Source organism: Podarcis tiliguerta, assembly GCF_965153285.1.
Source record: "Podarcis tiliguerta genome assembly, chromosome: 5".
Classification (NCBI taxonomy): domain Eukaryota; kingdom Metazoa; phylum Chordata; class Lepidosauria; order Squamata; family Lacertidae; genus Podarcis; species Podarcis tiliguerta.
The window spans coordinates 4,706,797-4,730,374 of record NC_139538.1 but is presented as its reverse complement, the minus strand read 5'-3'; the positions used below and the strand labels follow the sequence as shown (position 1 = coordinate 4,730,374).

Below are 23,578 nucleotides of genomic sequence, written 5' to 3'. Positions count from 1 at the left end.
GTCCATGATGGCTGAATGGACAGAGTTGTAGTCCAGCACCTGGAAGCCTCCCCGCACCCGCTTCAGCCTCCCCACTGATCACAGAATCATAGATCATAGAATCACAGACTCGAAAAGGACCCTGAGGATCATCTAGTCCAAGCATCCCCAAATTCAGCCCTCCAGTTGTTTTGGGACTACAATTCCCATCGTCCCTGACCACTGGTCCTGTTAGCTAGGGATGATGGGAGTTGTAGTCCCAAAACAGCTGGAGGGCTGGGTTTGGGGGGGCCTGACCTAGTCCGATCCCCTGCGGTGCAGAAATATGCAGCTGTCCAATACGGGGAATCAAACCTGCAACCCCGCTGTGATCAGCACCATGCTCTAACAACCAGGAAACAAGCTGGTTTCTCCTGCTCCAGAGGATAGAACTAGAACCAATGGCTTCCAGTTACAAGGAAGGAGATTCCGACTAAACATACAAAAAAAACTATCTGACAGCAAGAGCTGCTTGAGAGTGGAACTGTCTCCCTCAGGAAGTTATGGACTCTCCTTCCTTGGAGGTTTCTAAGTAGAGGTAGGATGGCCATCTGTCATGGTTGCTTTAGCTTTAGATTCCCACATTGCAGGGAGATTGGATTAGACCCTTCTAATTCTATGATTCTATGATTTAAACTGAACTATCCAGGATCTTTATGGCTGAGTAAGGATTTTGTCTCAGCATTCAAATGCTTTTATTTTAATAAGTAAATGCCCATCTTTCTTGTCCAGAGGTGGTAGCTACTGCAAGCATCTTAGATTGGTATGTATCCACTAAACTACAAAACTATTTGGTATGTACAGTGGTACCTCAGGTTAAGTACTTAATTCGTTCTGGAGGTCCGTACTTAACCTGAAACTGTTCTTAACCTGAAGCACCACTTTAGCTAATGGGGCCTCCTGCTGCTGCCGCGCCGCTGGAGCACAATTTCTGTTCTTATCCTGAAGCAAAGTTCTTAACCTGAAGCACTATTTCTGGGTTAGCGGAGTCTGTAACCTAAAGCGTATGTAACCCGAGGTACCACTATATCTGCAAAACTATAGGACTTTTCTTGCATTCAAGCTGAAATCAAGGAGTTGAAAGTGAAGCGAGCATTTCGAGTTATATGAATCAATAGTGAAATAAAATGAGTGGAATCCCAACCCTCTGGAGAAAACCTGGGGAGGGTATGGGGCGGATGTCAGGGGGAGTCCCACTGAACAACCAGAAATCCTTGTGCTAACATTAGCAGACTAGCACCTAATCTCTCATCTTCCTTGGATTCGATCATACTCATTGCATTACTTGAGGAACCCTATTTTATTATGGGTACTTTTTAGATGTAAACTCATAAAGCATTCTGGAAAACATAGCAAGTGCCTTCAGTTAAAAACTGCATCTAAGTTTACATAAAGCATTCGTGCCAGCATTTGAAAATGGAGCCAAACTTTAATCAGAGGCATTTAAGTAGGCTTTAAAGTGGACGTTTTCATAATTATTCCATTTGCGATTGATAACAATCATGGAACAAAAACGTTTTATTCCCCCATATAAATTCACTGTAATGGGTCGGGGGAGGGTGGCATTTTGGTAGGACTTGGAATGTGGGTGACCATACACGAAAAATATGCTGATTTATGGGGGGGGGGGGAGCAGCCAGTTCTGAGATTTTTTTCATTCACACAAGGGACCCACCACTTGAAAAAGGACACATTACTCATCCTCCAGACTATACTTCTATAGAAAAGATGCTTTGTTTTGCACGGCTAAAAGTCACTTAGCAGGCACATTCCAAACCATTTGAGGAACAAAGATATTGCGCTGTAGCCTGGCACTAGACCCTTTTGGACATTTAACGTTCTTCGCTCACATGTGGAAAACAGAGCGGGAGCTTTGAGTCATGTATGCAAGGAACTGTGCTGCAACAGTAAGCATGCACAAACACACAGAGAGAAAGTGATTTTAATGCTAAGAGCACAAAGCGTTGGAAATTCCTGCTGGAACTAGCAGCAGTAGCATAAGAATGCATATGTGCCATTCTGTTTCATTCCAATGAATGGACTTGAGCCCCTGCCCCAAGGGGGTAATGTAAGGTGAGCAGCCAGCCTGTGGCCACCCCACCAGAATGCCCTCTGAATACCAGGAGGTGGGGGTCACAAATGGGGAGAGTTTTTGTTGCTCTCGGGTCCTGCTTGCAGGCTTCCCTGAAGCACCTTGTTGACCAAGCTGAGAACAGCATGCTGGACGATGGGCCTGACCCAAGATGGCTCTGCTTACGTTCTCAACCAAGGAAGCCTCCTGACACCAACAGGCCAGGAGAGATTACGTGTAACTCCCAGGCACTTCTGAATCAGGCTGCTCAGAGGCCTGTTCTTGCTGGCTACAGGCCCCCTTTGCCTTCCTCCACTTTAACTGAGCAGGAACCAGATCTGGCAGAGGCTGGTGCAAGAGAGGTTCCGAGCGAACTACCCACCAGAGATAACCAGCAGCCTTGGACAGTGAGAGAACATTTGAAAGGAACTCTTCTTTCAACCCACCATTCAATTCTAGTTCTTGATATGTAAGAAGCTTGCAGGGAGCATACCTTGTGTAAACCCCCATCACCAAAGGCCAACAATTCCAAGACTGCCATACAGTGGAGTCATAGGGGGGCCACCAGGCCAGTTGCCTCAGGTGCAAAATTGTTAGGGGCACAAAATTTCAATTATTGGTGCTGCTTCAATACAGCTACTTGCTTCCATCACTGGGCTCAGTTGCAAGCGGCTTCGCCTTGTGAACCAGGAAGCAACCTCTCCAGACAATGGAGCAACTCTTATTTTATTTTCTCTATGGCTGAGAACTCCTGGGTGACGCGGACGCCATTAGGCAGTTGAATGCACATGCGTACTCTGTCCCGTTTCCCTCCCACCCCCTCCGTGTAGCCCCGGGCACTGGCAACCCAAGCTATGCCACTGCAGCCGTATGACTGCAGCCCATCTGCGCAGCAATAGCAGGCATTGCATACGTGGCAGGCGCATACCTAACATGGCCCACCACGTGTGTCACCACCCAAATGTCAACAAACCAAAATAGAAAGGGCTTGTATACTCCGCCCCACCCCAAAGCAAAGACAGTCAGCCTCGCAACGCACGCAAATGCACCTCACTTTTTCCTCCGGTGCTTTTCTTCTGGAAAAAGGAAGGAACTCCCCACGTTCCTCCTCGAAAGCAGATGGGCCTTATTATCTGTGCCTATGAAAATCCTATTTACAACGTTGTGCATTTCACGCTGTGATATCATATCTGGAACCAGCCGCTCTCCCCATCTGCAAAGAACAACTGTTCTCACATGTGTGTCAGGGGCCGAGGCTCTGGCTGCAGAATCTCATGATGTCATCCTTAACCCACATTACTTTGCAATCACTCACAAACAATAGCTGCTATATTTATCGGCGGAGATTTTTGGGTTTTCCTCCCCCAATTGTGCAGGAAGAGGCAGGCATTCAAGAGGGGGAATATGAACTGAACTAATGTTCTTTTGACTCTTCAGAACAGGTTACCTCCACACCTGCCAGAGGGTGTCAGTACTCTCAAGACTGTAGGGCCTCAGTCACAATATTCTGACTTTCTCCTTCAAAAACCATGACCATGACCACAGAGCTGGACAGGATCCACTAGGTCATTTAAGCCAACCCCCTGAGAGTGGATAATCTACGCCTCAAACATCCTCTGACAGATGCCTCTTTGGGAAAATCTCAGAGCAAGGAGATCCCAAGCCTCCTCAATAGCTCTGTATTCTGCTGCTGATCTGCTCTTACTAGCTAGACCAGGAACTGTGAACTTAGAGGAGCTGGAAGGCTAATTTATTCCACCAGCAATATCAACCCTGCATGAATTCACCACCACTTCTGCTCCCATTAACCCCATCTCTGCCTCTCATCTTTCATACCCGGCTTCCTATTTAGACAGAAGAAAGGGGAGCACACAGAACTGGTTCCTAGCCTTCAAAATGGCTTAAGAAGTAATGTGGAGTCTGGGAAAGTGGGGGGGGGGGGGCTAACGTTTGAAGCCCACTAACTTGGGAGGTTTAGGTTTAGGTTCAAGGTTAGACAAGAGCATCCCACCTTCCTACACTATAAAACCATTTGTTCCCTGTCCTCAGGGAAGAGGCAGGGAGGAAGAGAAGGAAAAGGTTTCCCCTCTTCTGCCTGAAATAGTTTTAAATACCGAAAAGCTACTCTCCAATCTGTTCTGCTGATTAACATGCCCATCTACCAGTTCAGCCCACTGATGCCTGCAGTCCTACCTGAGAGGTACACAGGTAAACCAGCACTGAGGGGGGGGGCGGGAATACAGAAGGACTGCCTCCATCGTCACATCCCAAAATGCAAATCCACAGCAACGAAAGCTTGCTGCTTTTGCAGCCATTCCAAGTTCAAAGTACCTGGATAAGCGTTTTCCTTTTCAGTCCTGCTGAGACATCCTCCCTTGACATGTAGGCTTCAAATACTTTCTTCCTCCCCCGAGTTGGCTTGCTCCGGTTCTTTCTGTCGCCAGGGGCCAAGCAGGTGGTGTAGGGACCGCCTGGAAGAAAAAAAAAAGGTAGAATCACTGCCTCACCATATATAACAAAGCTGTTTGTTTTTACAGAGACCAGTGGCTCAGTTCAGACATGCAAAAACCATGGCTAAGGAAGCTTAATTTTCCAGCAACCCAGAATGATCATTTAAGGGAGCCCTTTCTTCACACTTGCCACCCACCCTTTGAACCAGCCACCAAAAAACCGGGAAGCCTTCAATTAACAGTTTACCTGTTCAATTAACAGTTTACCTGTTCAAAGAAAACAGGAAATGGCTGTCAGCACAAGGCATCCTGGCTAGTTCCCTAGTTCACCCAAAGGGTGGATCTCGGGGTTGTCATGGATAGCTCAGAGAGGATGCCGGCCTGGTGCACAGCTATTGTGAAGAAGCTAAATTCCACGCTCGAGATCATCAGGAAAGGGGTTGAAAATAAAACGGCCAGTATCGTAAATGCTCTTTTAAGAACCTAGAGTGCTTCCGCCCTGTGTCCAGTTTGGGTTGCCTTGATTCAAAAAGGGACATCGTAGAGCTGGGGAAGATTCAAAAAGGCCAACCAAAATGACCAAGTGGTTGAAGCATCTCCCTTATAAGGTGGTGGCATTTGGCGGGAGGGTAATGAGTGAGTGGGAGCATGAGAGAAAGTTATTGATGCTGCGGAGAAACTGACCAGAAAAAAGTTATTCTTCCTCTTTTGTGATATCAGAATCCGGGGTCATCTAGTAAAACTGAATGGCAGAAGGTCAGGGACAGACAAATGGGACAACTTCTCCACATTTAAGGCATAGTTAAAACCAGTGCTTTTTTTCTGGGGGGACACAGACCCCTAAACATTTTGTGAATCTAATTGGAGAAGAAACTAAAAAAAAATTAAAAATTCATTTGTTCTCTAGCACAGAGGATCGTCAGTTCCGTTGCTACCCCTGATGGCGGCCCCATTTCCTGTCACGGTGTTTCCTGAGTCTCAGATGGAAGCGAGCTTTTAATGTGTGAAGTAGAAGTTGAAAGTCGGAGGGAAGATGTTAGTGCGCACAACCTCATGTCAATGCGGAAGTTACTGTGAGCTGTCAGCTGTGTAATATGAGGCAATTTACGTTCTTTGTACTTTTGTCCATTTACTATATTTATTTTTCCCGATCTGAACTATGAAATGGTGGTTTTCTTGAGTCAAAATGAGAGTACCCCTAAACATTTTTTTAGGGGGGGGGGGGAAAGCACCGGTTAAAACTAAGGAAAACCTTAGGTGGTTTTCTGAAGAGATCAAACAACTTCATGGAGGATCAAGGTTATCAATGGCTGCTGGTCATGACAACAATATGTTTACTCCAAAATCAAAGGCAGCATGCTCTGAGGACAGAACTTCCAAAGCTACTCTAGGAAAGAGGGTGCTGGACTTGATGGGCCTTTGAGCAGCAGGGCGGAGGGCACAGAAAGGAGTTTGTTCATATCTTGGCTGATTAAGCTGAGATATAATGGCCGTCTTTGAACGATTGTAACTCCTTGATATTTACTCCTTGCTGTTTATCTCTATTCCATAATTGCGCCAAATGATTAAAAAAACCAAACTGCAAGTTTACCGTACTTTGCAATAGTCGGTAACCTGGACATTTTAGCAAGAGGGAAAGGAAGTACGGGGAGACATGGAAATCTGAAGGGAAGAGGAGGAGAAAATGGGGATCTGCAGGACAGGTGTTCTGCTTCCTCTACAACCATGAGCGCCAAAAATTGGTTGGCTGCCTGAAGAGAAGGAAGGACCCAAGGTTTTCATGAGGTCTGATTCTGGATTCCTGCAGATGCACAGTGACTTGCAAAGCTGATCTGAGACACCGGGATGAGAATTCAGAATCACAACATCAGAGTTTGAAAGAGCAGGCAGCCGATCATCCAAGGCGATTCCCATTTCTGAGCAGACTTCCATGCAGCTCATCTTTTATGGGCATCGAGAGCATGCATGCAGAAAGCAAGCTTCACTTTTCAAATGCGGAACCTCCCCATTCATACCTCTGGGGGTCCCCAGCTGCCGCTGGCCCATTCTGCAGTCAGAGTTGCTCATGGTGTCTGTATGTGATTCAGAGAGCTGCCGCCTCCTCTCCACATTTGGGGGGGCTCTGGCCGATTCAGAGTGATTTCTGGTCCTCGCCGAGCCTTGCTTGTGTGCACCTAGAAGAATCAAAGCACAAGGGTGGTATATGGGCAAAAGAGTCTCAGAGCAAGGCCTCTCGCTGGCTCTAATCCTGCCCCTCCTCATTAGAGCCTCTCACTGTATTGGTTTTACAATGCTCCTACAAAAACTAATGATGGCCACCAACTTGAAACGGCTTTGAAAAAGGATGAGACAATTTTATGGAGGATAAGGCTATCAATGGCGACTAACCACAATGGCCGTGTTGTCCCTGCCCTTTTGGAAGAAATATGACCCCAAATACTAGTTCCTGGGAATTGCCAGTGGGAAAGGGCTCTTGTGCTTGGATTTCCCTTGAGGCCTCTGTTTGTCCACTGCGAGAACAGGATGCTGGGCTAAATGGATCTTTGGCCTGATTATCCAAGCGGATTGCTCAGTCAGTTAGAGTGTGATGCCGATAATGCCAAGGTTGCAGGTTCGGTCCCCGTATGGGACAGCTGCATATTCCTGCATTGCAAGCGGTTGGACTGGAAGACCCTCAGGGTGCCTTCCAACTCTACAATCTATGAACTTAAGCTGCGTTTTGCACCTTTAATAATAATAATAATAACAACAACAACAACAATATTTTATTTATACCCCGCCCTTCCTGGTTCAAAAACCGGGCTCAGGGTGGCTAACAACAAATCTAAAACACTTTAAAACACTCAATTATAAAAGCGGCATAAAATACAGTATAAAAACATGAATAACAATAAAAATCAAAAATCAATTAGATAATCCCCAGGGCTAGCTCGCTGAATTGGTCCTACTTGGGTCAGCGAGGAGGCTGGGGGAGAATTAGCTGTGGGGTCTCAGAGTGGGTGATCTTCATAAAAGTGGAAGGGGAGGGAAGAGAAGAGAAGAGAAGGGAAATAAAAGATCAGGCTGAATTCAAATTAAAGGCCAGGCGGAATAGCTCTGTCTTACAGTACAGACAGAAGTAGGTTAAATCCTGAAGGGCCCTAGTCTCATGGGACAGGGCATTCCTTTGCACTTGTTGGGGGCCCAATCATCAAATTTCACAGCAAAACCTGGCTCCTTTACTATTCATTTATTTTGCACAGATGTCACACACCAACCACCACCACCACCAGTCAGCACTTTAACACATTGCTGCACTATTGAGATGTCGATTCCTGTCTTCATACATCCCCCACCAACAGTGCCACCTTAAGCAGATAAAACTTCTACCTGCAGCACAGCAGTGCCAACCCACCCACTCACCCACTTCCATGTGTGTAAAAAATGATGGGGGGAATCTCTCTTGGAAAGGAGGAAAGGAGCACACATGCGGAATCTGTGTGTCTGAGTGTCTCCTGTCTGTGTGCATGCGAGGGGTGGCTGAACCTCTTTGCCCTGGCCCTGCTGTGCCAGTCCTGTTTAAGCAGGGATGCCACGGGTTCAGCCTGGGGTGTTTGGCATGCAAGGCACACGCTCTGCCCCACAGCGACAGCTCCTCTACTGCACTGCACCTTGAGAAAGGAAGGCAACCCAAAGGACAGAAGGCCAGTCACAGGTTCCTAGAAAACCTTTCACCCGGCACACAGTCGCGAGAGACAGCAAGCCAACTGCAGTCAGAGAAAAGAGGGGAGGAGAGAGAGGTTCTCTGCCCATATACAATCTTGCAACTCAAGGGCTGGGCGTTTTCGCCTGCAGATGAACTCTCAGCTTTGTTTAAATTGCAGTTATTTATGTCTTTAACCCAGATCTCCCAGGGCGAGAGGAACCAGGCGAGAGCATCGTTAAAGGCTTGTACGGTTCCCAGGTGACTCCCTACCAAGCAGAGCAATGGATTCCGACCGTCGGCTCACAGCACTAAATTGTTCCTTTTGATTTTTAAACACAATCTGACGTAGAAGTGTTTGAAATGGGGGGTGGGGGGTGGGGGGAGAGAATGGACAAAGTCTCCCATTGTTCAGTAACTTTCCCCACTAAAACGCTTCCATCTGCAACCTTCTGAGGCTAGTCCATAACTAGGTGTCAGACCCTTTCAGTTTCTTCCACTTGCCTTCAAGTAGCGTCTCATTGTTCTCAGTGTTAGATCATAATCTAATTATAGGCAAAGTGAGCCTAGTATATGCACACACACACAGAGAGAGAGAGAGAGATAGGATTTTTATATGGTTTTTTAAAAAAGGAAAAAGAAAAAAGAAAAACTTCCCCTTTTGCTAGCAGCAACCTGGGAGGAAACAGGAGCAAAGCCAAAGAACTGATAAAACAAATTAGAAGAATTTGCTTTCAGGTAACAAGATGGTTTCGACACATCGCTCCCTAGATAGGAAGGCTCCTGCACTGTTTCCAAGTACCGTATTTTTTGCTCTATAAGACTCACCTTTTCCCTCCTAAAAAGTAAGGGGGAAATGTGTGTGCATCTTATGGAGTGAATGCAGGTTGCGCAGCTATCCCAGAAGCCAGAACAGCAAGAGGGACTGCTACTTTCACTGCGCAGCGATCCCTCTTGCTGTTCTGGCTTCTGAGATTCAGAATATTTTTTTTCTTGTTTTCCTTCTCCAAAAATTAGGTGCGCCTTGTGGTATTGTGCGTCTTATAGAGCGAAAAATACGGTATTTCCTGCAGGTATGGGGAGTTCAAAGCAGCCTAGCCAATCCCTTTGGCTTTAACTCACAGCTGTCCAAGAATATGTAGGAACTGGGGAGTGGGGTCCCTTTGTTTTTGCAACAAAGGGGTAGGATGAGGGGTGCCCTAGCCCTCCCACGGCTCCTTAAGAGCCTTGCCCTGAGGCCCAGAAGTGAATGGCAGCCCTCAAATGCTGCCCGCCTGGCTCTGCCAAGCCATGCCCTCTCACAAGGCCACACCAGTGCACTCTTGAACCATGATGCATGCTGGGATGAGGGAGGGAGGGGTGAGGGTTCGTGGACTGTGAGCGCATAGAGGCCACCGGCTTTTGGGTGGCTGGGGTGTGGGTGCACCTAGCACACATAAAGGCAAGAGTTGCACCGGTTGCTTCTCCCACTCCCCCCCCCCAACGTGTACCCCTTGTAAGTCTGCCCCACAGCAAAGGTGCTGCACCCTTCTGTTGCAGCAACTATGCCGCAGCCAAACCCCTTGTCATGACTTACTTCTGCCGTTGCTCTTAACCTTACCACGTGGAAATTTACTTATTTAAGCTTAGATAGAAATCTGCCACTCGGCCAGCAAGGCTCACAGAGCGGCATACATGAAGCAGATAAACAAACAAAGCCGTAAACGCAAGGAAATGCCTCCAACGAAAAAAGCAGCACTTATACAGCCGAGATCGCTAAACGGATTTCAAAACCCAGCATTAGAAGGCCTGGGCTAATCAACTATTCAACTGGTGCTGAGCATAAAAACAGAGACGGCACCAGGAGAGTGTCTCAGGGAAGGAGGCTCCATAAATGGGGTGCTACAACTGTAAAGGCCCTGTGGCCAGTCTCCATGGGCCTTACTGTAGTTGGTGGAGGAGCAGAGATACAGGACGGGAGCTTTGTGGCTTAAAAACTGGGCAAATCCATATGCATGAAGTTTAGGTCTTTAGGTGCCACAGTCCTAAGCCATTTAGAACTTTATAAATTTCAGAGTCCAGAAATGTTGGCTCGGTTACTAGCCAGACATAATTTGTGGCTGCCACAAGCCCTCTGCACATGCCAGGGAACTGCAGGGTGTGATAATGGTGCTGGGGCTTGCCTTCACATCATGATGAACGTGGGAGGTGGCAAAAGCAGAGCAAGAATCTCTCTGCTGCAAAGCCCAGAGCAACACGCAAGACCCGTCCTCTCTTCTGCAGAGAAGGGGCTTCCCATTCTGTGCTGAAGACAAGCTTGCACCAGACAATTGGGGCGAGGAGCAGATTTGTGGAGATTTGTTTGAGGATACTGGAAGGAAAGAAGAAAAAGGCCCAAGCAATGTAGGGGGGCGGGATAATAAACTATCCAAAAAGGGAGATGTCATGAGGATGCAAACAGGGCATGGGCAATGCAACATGTAGCCTGGTCCTCAGTTCTTAGAGCAATTCCTGGGTGGAGCATCCACTGCACTTCAAGAACGCCTTCTTGTTGGTGTGGCAAATATGCGTGTAAGCACACAGCTCCAAAATACTTTGAAAAATCCAACAACTCAGAGGTAAGAATGACACTTTACTTGTAGGGGCTGCTGGGTTCTAGAGCCCCCACCACCATCCTACATAGCAAGACCTCTGCCAGAGACCTTAGAGGCAGTCCTCGAAATTAGCCAGGTGCATTTTGAACCTTGCTATTGGCCACTTGCAACCAAGTGAAGGTGCCTGGGCACCAAGATGGCGTCTGAAATCTCCACCATCTTGAGGTGCATGCCTGGGGATCCTTGGATCTGAATTGTTTTCCCACACTAATATCACATCCTGTAGAATTCTATCAGTTATATTTTACCTGCACAATCGGAACGAATTTCAGGAATGCTTTTTCTGTGCAACTTCAGCAGGAGCAGTGAACAACGTTATTGTGAAGAGTATTCTTAGATTATGAATGGTCCTGGCGAAGGAACTGGCAAACCACTCCAGTATTTTGCCAAGAAAACTCCATGGACATAAAAAAGGAGAAGCTTTGAGAAGAAAGTGAGAGTTTCCAAGGCATGCTCTGGTTCATGGGGTCACGGAGAGTCGAACTCGACTAAGACGACTAAACAACAACAATGAATAGTCCATGTCACCCTTAAGAAAGAGGTAGGAATAGGCCAATAGATATGTGGATTGTCCCTGGATCACTTTTCTTCTTTAAGTTCTCAAAGTTCTTAACCGAGCTCAAGGTTGTCATCTGAATTAGTCAAATGTTTAACTGATAACACTGGTCAACAACAAATTTGTTGTCTGCGTTGATTTAGGATGAATCTGATGCACTGAATCCAAAAATCACATTGGTTTTGCTCAATCAGGTCAAGTTTTGAGCTATGGCCACAAGTCGTTTTTTTACGTTTTTGTTCACATGTACGCTTGTGTGGAGCATTTTAGAAGAAGTTGGTGGGGGTAAAATGCCATGTCGAATAATTGTTTTGATTGGAAATGATTATTTTAATGACAAGAAGTATTCAGGTCCGATAGTTCTGGGTGATTATGTCGAAAAGGGATCAGTTTGAAGTCATAAAACCTTGAAATCTTCCATAAATTGGTGCGGCTCCATAAATTGGTGGGATCAACAGAAAGAACCGGAGCAGCCTCAAGTATCCTGATCTTCAATCAGCACGTCGTCTTGTAGCTCATTGTGATGAAATTCCAGTGCCTATCTCCGGAGAACTTCCTGACATTAGTGACGAAGATGACTCCAGTGTTGAAGGACATGAAGAAGAAGTGGTTCTTGAAGATGATGCTCCACATCCATTTTCCCAAAAGGAGTTGAATGATCTAGTTTGCGACCTCAGCTTGTCAAAGGACTCTGCCGAACTGTTGGCATCCAGATTGAAGGAAAAAAACCTCCTCTCTGACAGCGCTCACATCAGCTTCTTCCGCAACAGGCATCAAGAGTACCTCCGTTTTTTCTCGGAAGAGAAGGACTTGGTGTACTGTGCAGATATTGCACAGCTTCTGCTCAATCTTGGAGTGCCACAGTACGAACCCAAAGATTGGAGACTGTTCATTGACAGCAGGAAGCAATCACTGAAATGTGTTCTGCTACACAACGGCAACCAGTTTGCCTCTATACCCCTGGCTCACTCGACTACACTGAAGGAGAACTATGAAGCGGTGAAGTATGTGCTGGACAAAATTGGTTATGATCAGCATAAGTGGTTTATTTGTGTCGACCTGAAGATGGTGAACTTTTTGTTGGGACAACAGTCTGGCTTCACCAAGTACCCATGTTTTCTGTGCATGTGGGATAGTAGGGACCGTGCTCAGCATTACACGAAGAAGGACTGGCCTGTGCGGGAGGAATTGGTGCCTTGCAAAAAAAGGAACGTCATCAACGACCCTCTGGTGGACAGAGACAGAATACTTTTCCCACCGCTGCACATCAAGCTTGGCTTAATCAAGCAGTTCACCAAGGCTCTGGACAAGGATGGTGACTGCTTCACTTACTTGTGCCAGGCTTTTCCAGGATTGACCATGGAGAAGTTGAAAGCTGGTATCTTTGATGGTCCTCAGATCCGTCAGCTCATCAGAGATCCAGAGTTCAGAAACACAATGAACGAAGTGGAACTGGAAACTTGGAAGGCATTTGTTCTGGTAGTGAAGAACTTTCTTGGCAACAATAAGGCCAGAAACTACGCAGAACTTGTCAACAACATGCTGACTGCTTTCAGAAACCTGGGCTGCAACATGAGCGTCAAGATGCACTACCTATTTTCACATATGGACCGGTTTCCTGAGAACCTGGGTTCAATGAGTGATGAGCAGGGGGAGAGATTCCATCAGGACATGAAAGAGATGGAGACCAGGTATCAGGGTCGCTGGGACGTAGTCATGATGGCTGACTACTGTTGGACTCTGAAGAGAGACCTCCCTGCCACTGAGCATTCCAGGAGTTCCAAGAAATGGAAGTTCAGGCCCTGAAGTTTGAAAAATGGTGAAGCAACATGCAATTTACCTGTACTTACCTTTATCAATGCCCACCATTCAGTTTACAGTAAACCTGACCTGATGGAGAGAAACGGATGCCATTTCCTGATTCAGCAGTGCAAAAATACCCTAAATCAGTTGTAGAAATCTAGACAACATTCAAAAAGTAAAAAATTGTTGCCCAGTGTAATCAATCACAGTCAGTCCATCATTGAAAAATAAGACTTTAGAGCGGTCTTGCCCCAAAATGGCAACTAAACATTGTGTTTAAGCAACCTTGGTTTAAGGAGCCATTTGACGCCAGCTTATATACTGTATCTGAGTTTCTAACACTGCTTGGAGGGCCACTCTAAGTAGTTTATACTGGGATTAATGGACAAAAGGCAGCTTCCAACATGAAATTAAATACTCTGCAAAGAAGAAGGAACAGGTCTGGGGTGTTGCATTTCCGAACCTTCCACCCGGCTCACTGCTGCTCCAGCCGTGTGCAGCATTACCTAGGGAGAAAAGGTTGCCAAATCAAAATCCCCCAATGAGTTCCCACAATTACTCGTGCGCCTGGTATGAAGGAAGCCGGCGACGTCAAGCTGCACAAACCAGGCAGAACAGCAAACACGGGTGCCATGGTCTTGAATGTGGATCGCAGCGGCACACACAGATTCTGTTTGACAGATCAAAAGTGACCCTCTTGTTTTATCAAAATAACTCGAGAGATCAAATGTCCTGCCTGAAAACCCCCGTCAAACACAGTTTTTTTGTAAGAAAACAGAGGCAGCTGTTGGTTGTGCTGTTTTGATGGGAAGCAGTCACGGAGGCAGGCTTAACCAAACCAAACTCACACACACAGATGCAGCGTTCTTGACAAATTCCACCTCCCCTCCAGCTCATGTGGTGATGGCCTCTGGCTCAAGTGGCTTTAAAAGGAGATTAGACAAGTTAATAGAGGAGCAGAATGTGTCCCAATGGCTATTAGTAAAGATGGCAGTGTGGAGCACCCATGTTCAGAGGCAGTATATCTCTGAATACTTGGTGTGGGGATAAACAGCGAGGGGAGGGGCGTTCCAGTAGTCACTGGTGGAAACAGGGTTCTGGACTGGACAGACTATTGATCTGATCCAGCATAGCTTGTATATGCTTAAGCTGCTTTCACAGTTGCATTGTAGTCTGGTTCAGATTTGCATCCCTATCAGTGTTAGAAACTCAGATATGTAAGCTGGGCATCAAGTGGCTCCTTAAACCAAGATTACAATCACCAGAACAGAATGTCTAGTTGCCATTTTTGAGCAAGACAGCTCTAAAGTCTTATTTTTCAAATGATGGACTAACTGTGATTGATTATCAGTTAAACATCTGGCTAGTTCAGATGACAACCTTGATCTATGTTAAGAACTTTTGAGAACTTAAAGAGGAAGAATGCGGCTGCCAGACTAGTGACTGGGAGAGGCCACCAGGACCATTTACAATCGGTCTTAAAGGATCTACATTGGCTCCCAGTACGTTTCGGAGCACAATTCGGAGCACAAGTGTTGGTGCTGACCTTCAAAGCCCTAAACAGCCTCAGCCTCAGCCTCAACCCCCATCGTTCTGCCAGGACACTGAGGTCCACCTCTGAGGGCCTTCTGGCGGTTCCTTCACTGCGAGAAGTGAGGTTACAGGGAACCAGGCAGAGGGCCTTCTCTGTAGTGGTGCCTGCCCTATGGAACACCCTCCCATCAGATGTCAAACAGATAAACAGAGAGCCAGTGTGGTGTAGTGGTTTAGAGCGATAGACTCGTAATCTAGGGAACTGGGTTCGTGTCTCCGCTCCTCCACCTGCAGCTGCTGGGTGACCTTGGGCCAGTCACACTTCTTTGAAGTCTCTCAGCCCCACTCACCTCACAGAGTGTTTGTTGTGGGGGAGGAAGGGAAAGGAGAATGTTCGCTGCTGTGAGACTCCTTCGGGTAGTGCTAAAGCGGGATATCAAATCCAAACTCTTCTTCTTCTTCTCTTCTAAACAACTATTTGATTTTTAGAAGATCTCTGAAGGCAGCCCTGTTCAGGGAAGTTTTTAATGGTTGGTGTTCTACTGGGTTTTAAATATTTTGTTGGGAGCCACCCAGAGTGGCAGGGGCAACCAGTCAGATGGGCAGCATATAAATATTATTATTATTATTATTATCATTGTATAAGGCAAGGAGAATAGAATCATGTGCCATTAACCATTAATGAGAGAGAGAGAGAAAATTGTCCTCCATAGCCATGCAGAAGTGTATGGCTAGTAGCCCCTGTGCTTCAGGAGGACACGGGCAACCTGAGCAAATACAGAACAGAATATTGTAGAGAGCAAGGAATTATGCAAGGCCCACAGATACACCATCCTGGCGTGCTCGGCTGAGGCTTGGCCCCAGAGCCATTTAGTAGCAGGGGGCCGAAAGTTTATCAAAACAGTTCCCGCGCTCCAGCTGAGCGCAAGGCAACATCTGCTTTGTCAGGGAGGGGCTGCGGCACGCCAATGGTTTTTCAGGACTCTCCGTGAACCTGCTCCACCCTGCTCGTGACCCCCTGGCCACCTCCTCTGCCTGCTAGCTGCTCTCCGTCGGCCGGCCGTGGGTCTCTCCTTCCAGCTGCTGCACAGGCTCCACCCCCACCACCCACCCACCTGCCCTGAGACACCAGCTGAAATTCCCCCTTTTTCTCTTTGGCCAAGGGCAGGCCCGCTGCACTATAAAAAGCCTCGGAGATGGTTCAGAATGCAAGCAAAGGAAAACATGGCCAAGGATACTTCTCTGCTTTCTTTGGACCGAGAAAGAAAGAAATAAAAAGCCTACAGGAAGCTCTTAAAAGAAGGCAGAGAAAGAAGGCAAAGGGGAGTTTAGATATTCCAGAGCACAGTGAAATGTGCAATTGTGCCGTGTAACAGGGGCAAGTGGCAGGGGAGACACACTAAAATATCATGCTCTGAAGACACATGAAGAAGCAGCTGTCTTGCTGAAAACCAAGCAGGCCTGGATCTGGTCACTAAGAGACAGCGTGGGAAACCCAAGTTTGCTGCCTGAAGTGCAGAAAGGCAGAATAAAAATCAAAATAAGTTAAATTTTGGTGGAATGGTCCAATGTTTAAAACAAACAAGCCTCTCTTTGCATGCAGAAACTTAGCAGGACAGGGACAGCCAAGATCCTTTCTCCCAAATAGCTTTCTATACTCAAGGAGGTTTCCTTTTATTTTTATGGAAAACTGTCAGCAGCATTCAGCGGAGATGACAGAGGGACCAGGAAGGCTAGTTGAAGGTCCCATCTGCTGGGAGAGGAGACAATGTGTGCCAAGAGCACTTAGATTCACCCAGAAGCCCGCAAAGGAGATGGCCATAGAAAGGAGGTATGAAGGGGCAAAGCTAGCTGAAAGACAGACGACGCCAAAGTCCAAGAAGCCAGTGTTAGAAACTCAAAAGATATATGAAGCTAGGAGCCAAATGGCTCCTTAAACCTAGGTTGCAGTCCCCAAAATGGAATGTCTAGTTGCCATTTTGGGGCAAGACTAAAGGCTTATTTTCCTACCTCTTGTTCTTAATAGTGACTGCTTCTGCTCAGGCTGCACAGAAAAAGCATTTTGATTCCTGAAATTCGTTCCAATTGTGCAGATAAAATATAACAGATATAAATTTGAACACTGTTAGGAAGGACAGATCGTGAAGCTGAGGCTCCAATACTTTGGCCACCTCATGAGAAGAGAAGACTCCCTGGAAAAGACCCTGATGCTGGGAAAGATGGAGGGCCCAAGGAGAAGGAGACGACAGAGGACGAGATGGTTGGACAGTGTTCTTGAAGCTACCAGCATGAGTTTGACCAAACCGCGGGAGGCAGTGGAAGACAGGAGTGCCTGGCGTGCTCTGGTCCATGGGGACACGAAGAGTCGGACACGACTAAACGACTAAACAACAACAACAAGTAACCAACAGTTGGGGATGATGGTAGAGACAGAGGAGGAGGAGGAGGAAGAGCAGAGAGGATAAACAAGAACTATCAGGTGTTTGGCATACTTCATGACAACCCCAGCAAACAAGGCCTTGCTGGCTAGGGCTGATGGAAGCTGTAGTCACAAAGATATGGAGGGCATATGATAATGCATCTTTCGGAACACTGGCACAAGTTCCTCCCCTTGTTTGAGACTTTCACAGGGCTCCAATTGCTGACACTGTGTTTTGAATATGTGGTTTTAAGAACGGTAGCCCTGCACAAGAGCATGATATAAGCTCCCAAGAGAAGATCTATCCACTGTTGTACTAACACTGTTCTTGGTGCAAGCCAAAAAACATCTCATCACAACTGCACAAAGTTTAGGAATGCATGCATCCCTTCCCTACCAAGAAATCAGGAGAGAAATTTGCAAAGACATTTTGAAACAATTGGAGAGTCAGTGCCATGCTATAAATCCAGACTCCCTTCTTTTCTGTATCCTATTACTCTGATTAACGTCATTTACAGATAGTAAACTGGATTTAAGGGGGGAATTGTTTGGGGCTTGAAGGTTTCCACACCAACTGGTACTCTGGCCTTTCAATAAATTGGAACCTCACAGGTCTTGGCTAGATAGATGGTTGTAGTCCCAGTTAAAAAGGCCCAGAGTCTCAAACTCCTGGGCCACCCCAGACCTAGAGATGATGTCAGGCTCAGTGCCCTCAGCAGAGTCAGCATAAGACCCCACAGATCTCAGCAGAGATCAGTTTCATGCCCACCCACCAGCAATGGAACTGAATTAAATCAGCTCCCTTTCCTAAGCACTTCCATTCGATCCGGAACCAGGATTATGATAAATCTAAACAAACACAGAACGGATTTTGGTCCCTTGCGCCAAAACATTGCTCTATAAATTACGACTCCTGGCACCTGCATGGGTTCGATAAAGCTGGGTCTGTTGAGCACATTTTGCGCAACCCCTGAGTCAACACTTCAGAAAAACTCACATTTAGTACCCGAGGACATAAGGTCCCCTGGCCCAGTTTCCACAGCAAAGAGGGCTCCACGTAATATGGCATATGACTCACCCTAAATGGACCAGAGGGGTGCAATTTTGCAATATGAAATTGTGTCCAGGGATTATTAGATTTCTGTCTTGCAAACTGTTAACAGGGAGCTCCATCACCCTGCCAGAATCAAAGTAACCCTGAATACCCAGAGCAGCCTTCTCCAACCTACTACCCTCGAGACCAGTCCTAGCTCCAAATATCTGGAAGGCACTGGGGGAGAGGCTGAGTCAGAAATCACAGCATGTTAATATATAGCAGTGTATAAGCCATCTACAGGAAACAAACCCCAAGCATTAGTGGTGTTCAAAGTGTCTGCTCACAGATGCCAAGATCTCATCTTCCCATGTGAACAAGCTATAGCTTGATTTAAAAGGGGTCAAGTTTAATCACTGGTTTAAACCAGCTTTCTAATTTGTATTCTTTATTGGGTACTGTGTGTACCAATAGGTTGCTATACGAATATATGCATGTATGTTTGCTATTAAATACAGTCTTCATTCAGCCCAGAAGCGTAACCCTAAACTTCTGGTCATACAGTCCACAGACCTACTGCACTGCACAAGCCTTCCTCAACCAGGGGATGTCCAGATATTTTGGACTTCAACTTCTACCTGGCCTAGCCAATGCAACTGTGCACTGCAAAAGGATATCCAAAGTGAGGAGACAGATTTCTGTTTGGTTCTCTATTTAAGCAAGATCACTTGAAGACCAAGTGTCCAGAACAAAGACTGTTGGTTAACAGGGTTTTTCCAAGACACAGAAGCTAAATATTGAACATGGAAGTGAACCTCCTCATATATCAAGATGCTCACTGGAGGACCCGATCCATTCCCCTCCATCACCTTACAGCGGTGGCCATGAGAGCAAAAGTCCTTTCAATAGTGGTGCCAAAACTGTAGAACTCCCTTCGTAAGTAGATGTGTCTCACTCCATCTTTCTGGCCTTTGAAACTGCAAGTAAAGATGAATCTTTGGGGCTTCAATGAGATTGTGTGCTACTGCACTTTTACTACCAGAGCAGCAGTCAAGTTAATCAGTTGCAGAAAACACAACCAAGTCCTATGGCACCTTAAAGACTACCATCTTTAACTATCACTACTGCTTTGCTAAGAACATGAGATGAGCTTCGCCAATGAACCAGACTCAAAGATTAGATTTTTGATAGACTAAAACAGGGTTTCCCGAATTTGGGTCTCTGGCTGTTTTTGGACTACAGTTCCCATCATCCCTGAACACTGGTCCTGCCAGCTAGGGATGATGGGAGCTGTAGTCCAAAAAAAGCTGGAGACCCAAATTTGGGAAACTCCAGGCTAAAATATTGCCATGATTTATTGAGCATGGGAATGTCACAAAAGTCCTGCTGGTTCAGACCAAAGAACCACCTAGTCCGACAATCTGTTCTCACAGCAGCCAACCTGATCGCCAAGGGAAACCAGCAAGAAGGCTTCGTGTGCAACTGCGCTCTCCCAATTTGTGATTCTCAGCAAATGGATTCAGAGGCCATGTCTAACAGAACATCGCCATCTGGGCTAGTAGCAATTGGCAGCTTTACCCTCTTTAAATTTGTTTAAACTCGTTTTTAAGCCATTCAGGTTGCCGGCCATTACTCCACCTCGTAGCAGCAAAGTTTTAACTACTGTATTTTTTGCTCTATAAGACTCACTTTTTCCCTCCTAAAAAGTAAGGGGAAATGTGTGTGCGTCTTATGGAGCGAATGCAAGCTGCGCAGCTATCCCAGAAGCCAGAACAGCAAGAGGGATTGCTGCTTTCACTGCGTAGCGATCCCTCTTGCTGTTCTGGCTTCTGAGATTCAGAATATTTTTTTTCTTGTTTTCTTCCTCCAAAAACTAGGTGCGTCTTGTGGTCTGGTGCGTCTTATAGAGCGAAAAATACGGTATGCTCTGTTTGGCCTGAAGCTTCCAGCGCCCAGCACCTTCATTGTTTTGGTTGCCCTTTTCTGCCACTTCCTTACTTCCATCTATTAGTTTTTGTTGCTGTGCCGTTCAGTCTTTATTTTGTTTTTCGTAAGGATTTCAAATACGCTGTAAGCTGCCTTGTGGATCCACAGATCAAAAGGTGGCAGTATTACTATTGCAATGGGCTGGAATCAAATATATTACACAAGATTTCAAGGCACTCAATTACTCAACCCTTCCCTGGCGTCATGAGAATTTCCACCTATCACCATCCTTCTGCCATTCACATCTTTTCATCTCCCTGGGTAGAACAACTGAGGACTCTCCCATGGCACTGTACCTGCCAGGAAGCTCATTTCATACCACAAAATAGCCAATAGTTTGAAACAGTCTCTCAGCATCTCATCTCCCTGTCCATCCCACAGCCAGCTCAACCTGTACAATCCACACCTCGATGTGTCTTGTGCGGAAAGCAGGAGCAAACAAGTGCCCCACCTACGCCAAGGTGCGCCTGTAGAACAGAAACTCCATGCGGCTTAAGCAAGCTTGACCTGACTGGCCACCTGCTGCAATGGAAGGCAGAAGTCGCCACCAAGCACAACTGGTGCGCCGGAATCATTGCTAGCCAATCTGAGCTGTTGCTAAGGGAGGGTTCTACAAAACATCAACAGTCACTGGTCCTAGAGCTTTCTACAGCTCTTGTTCCTGGTAAGTAGCTCTCCCAATTTTGCCACTATTTTGGGCTGATGCATTTTTTAAAAAAATAATGTGGCTGGCCCAAGCTTCTCTTTTATCCTCACACACTCTGTGTTCATCCACTTAGTTTAACCCGCTGCTGAATGAAACCTAGTTCTTATTCTCTTATAAGGGCAATCACACCTTGACCGGAAGGGCAATTAAACGCTTCCAAGTGTCTTTAAAAATGTAAAACCCCTTGAAGGCTAAAAAGCTTGGCATGTATTTGACAAATAAAAATTAATAAATATAGATGAGGAAAGAGAAGTGTTGCGGTCAGTTTACAAACTTGCCTACATCAGAAATCTGCCAATGTAGAACAGGCGGTCACACAACAAATAGATACAGCAGGCAGAGGAACTTACAGAAAAGTAAAAACCCTTAAGCAGGAGAGGCAATGAGGCTTAGTGGCTAGAAACAAGAACAGATGTGTGCCCCGATTTTGCACGTAAAATAGCTGGAATGCTTCCTTCTCAAACACAAAAGGCCCAAACTCCTAAGCAGAATTAAGCTGTGTACACATATACATTTAAAGCACATTCTTCCTCCACCCCATGAATCCTGGGCACTGTAGTTTGTTAAGGGTGCTGGGAACTGTAGTTCTGTATGTGGTAAACTGCAATTCCCAAGATTCTTGGGGGGAGGCAGGGAGGGAATGTGCTTTAAATGTATTGGGGGGGGGTTTCAGCTAACTGATCCTGCCAACAAAAAGGTTTTCACCAGCTCAAAGGAGCTTTCCCACCTCCCCTCCCCCTGTGCCTCCCCCCAAATTGGCTTGGGAGAGGGGTCAGAGAACTACCAGAACAACACACATTGGGATGACAGGGGAGATTGTTCCATCAGGAAAGTGAAAATGTTTGCGCTGGTGGCATGATCTACTTAGCACTACTCTGAATTCCTTCCATGGTGTGCAGGCAGACACCCACCCACCCCTTGCAACCAGGGCTGGAATTAGCTCATTGGGCTTGGACAATGCTTAAAAGAAGAGGAAGGGCCGGGAAGGAGAGGGAGGGAGACCCTCCCATCACCCCTGCCCACCCCAGTCATTGAGGGGAAGGGAAAAGAAAGCACGTAACAGATGCTATGAATAATTATTGGCATCTGTGTAGCACTTCAGAATGCTCCAAGGGAGTAACACACAATATTTTGTTATGACCCTTACAACAATCCTGGGAGGTAGGCCAATATTATCCCAATATTGCAGATCTGCGGGTGCTGAGAGAGTGTGTGAAAGGTCTGAGGGCTTCTAATGTCTTCATAGTAGAAGCAAGACCTGAGCTTCCCAGTTTAGCTCAGTCTCTAGGCTACTATGCTGCGCCGCAACATACCCTACGCCCAGAAATGAGCTCCTGGATTGGCCTCAAACTTGACAGCAGCAGGGTATCATATTGGGGTGAGGCAGCAGTGACAGGACCCCCTATATACAGAGGCCCAGCATCCCCTACAAAGCTGGCAAGTGCTGGGACATGCATGTAGGCCTGATGAGACCAGGGTGTGCCCCTGTTTACAAAGAGGTGCTCTGCGCACCCTGTAATAACAAGCAGGCACAAACAAGCTCGCTGCTTTGATGGCAAGCCCAAGCAAGGAATCACTGGAGCTATCTGGGATCTTGCGGATAGGTAAAGCTAGCAATACAGACCACATGGCATATGGATGAATGGTGACAGAGAGAAAGAGGGCTGAAAAATATTCCAGACACCCAAACATCTGAGGCCAACGCCTAACAATTCGGTTAGAGGTGGCTTCTAAGCAACCGAAATCTATATATAACCTATTTGTTACTGGCTGGGGGTGCCAGCAGGTTAAACCAGCTGCAAGCCTTCAGCTGCTATTACCACCATCATCCTCATGCAAGCCCGGGTAACACCAGCGATTAACACGGCACTCAAGCTGTAGCAAGATCAGGCTACACAGATAAGCCACACGCTGCTACTCGCATCAACAACTGCAACCATTTAAGACACTCGGTAGCTCACCATGCATTTGGCTGGAGAAGGGACTGGCCTTCCTGGAACTCACTGCGGGCAAATCCACGCCGAACTGTCCAGCAGATACGGATCTGTCTGCTCTCTCCAAGGCGGCAGGACCGTCACTGCCGCTGCACTTGCTCCTCCAAAACTCCTCTCTGCCCCTCTCTCCAGAGCTGGGGGTTTTCGGCAGAAAAGAGGCCGTTTTGGACAACGTCCTGTGGCCCCCCAACGCCTTCCCTCCCCTTGCAGAGGCAGCTGCATCACCGTGGCGGTTAGGAGAGACGTCATCCTCCTCTTCCTCCGCGACGTCCTCCTCGTAGTCACCTTTGCCAGCTTCGCTTGGATGGCTCTGCCTCTTGATTAAACCTTCCTCGTTCAGGCGTTCAGACTTTTCCGGCTGGCCTGGATGCAGGGCTCTGGCCAGCAAAGTCCCGGGCGCTTTCACCCCGTTTTTCGACAGGGCCTCCCTCACCAGGCCTCTCTTCAAGGACGGCTCTGCGTCCGAACCCGAGTCGTTGAGGGTCCCCTCTTCCAGCTGCAGCTTCTGAGCGATGTGGTTCAGGTAGGAGCGGAACCTCCCGCTGTGGTGCTTTTGCACCAGCCTGGCGTACGCGTTCTTCTGAGGGATGGCGGGCTTGCTGGGTCCATCCCTCGCAGCGTGGGCGGGAGCGCCTCGTGCACATCCTTGTGGTTCCATATCCCGGGAGTGTCACCTGCCATCAAAGGAGCGCAA

General features: G+C 47.0%; 1 protein-coding gene across 5 annotated transcripts in view; it reads right to left on the bottom strand.

Annotated features, from left to right (window-relative positions):
* Positions 1-23,578, bottom strand: part of DIS3L2 (DIS3 like 3'-5' exoribonuclease 2) — a 213,082-nt gene that overhangs the window by 183,393 nt on the left and 6,111 nt on the right. For 2 of the 5 annotated variants that reach the window (XM_083441955.1, XM_083441956.1), the window contains exons 2-4: positions 22,852-23,558; positions 6,555-6,713; positions 4,421-4,560 (exon numbers count right to left, since the gene is read on the bottom strand). In XM_083441955.1, coding sequence (XP_083298081.1) covers positions 4,421-4,560; positions 6,555-6,713; positions 22,852-23,542 — 990 coding nt within the window. In that variant the 5' untranslated portion in view covers positions 23,543-23,558. Of the gene's footprint in view, positions 1-4,420; positions 4,561-6,554; positions 6,714-20,590; positions 20,757-22,851; positions 23,559-23,578 lie in introns of those variants that run through there. The other 3 variants (XM_083441958.1, XM_083441957.1, XM_083441959.1) reach the window with 3 other exon arrangements.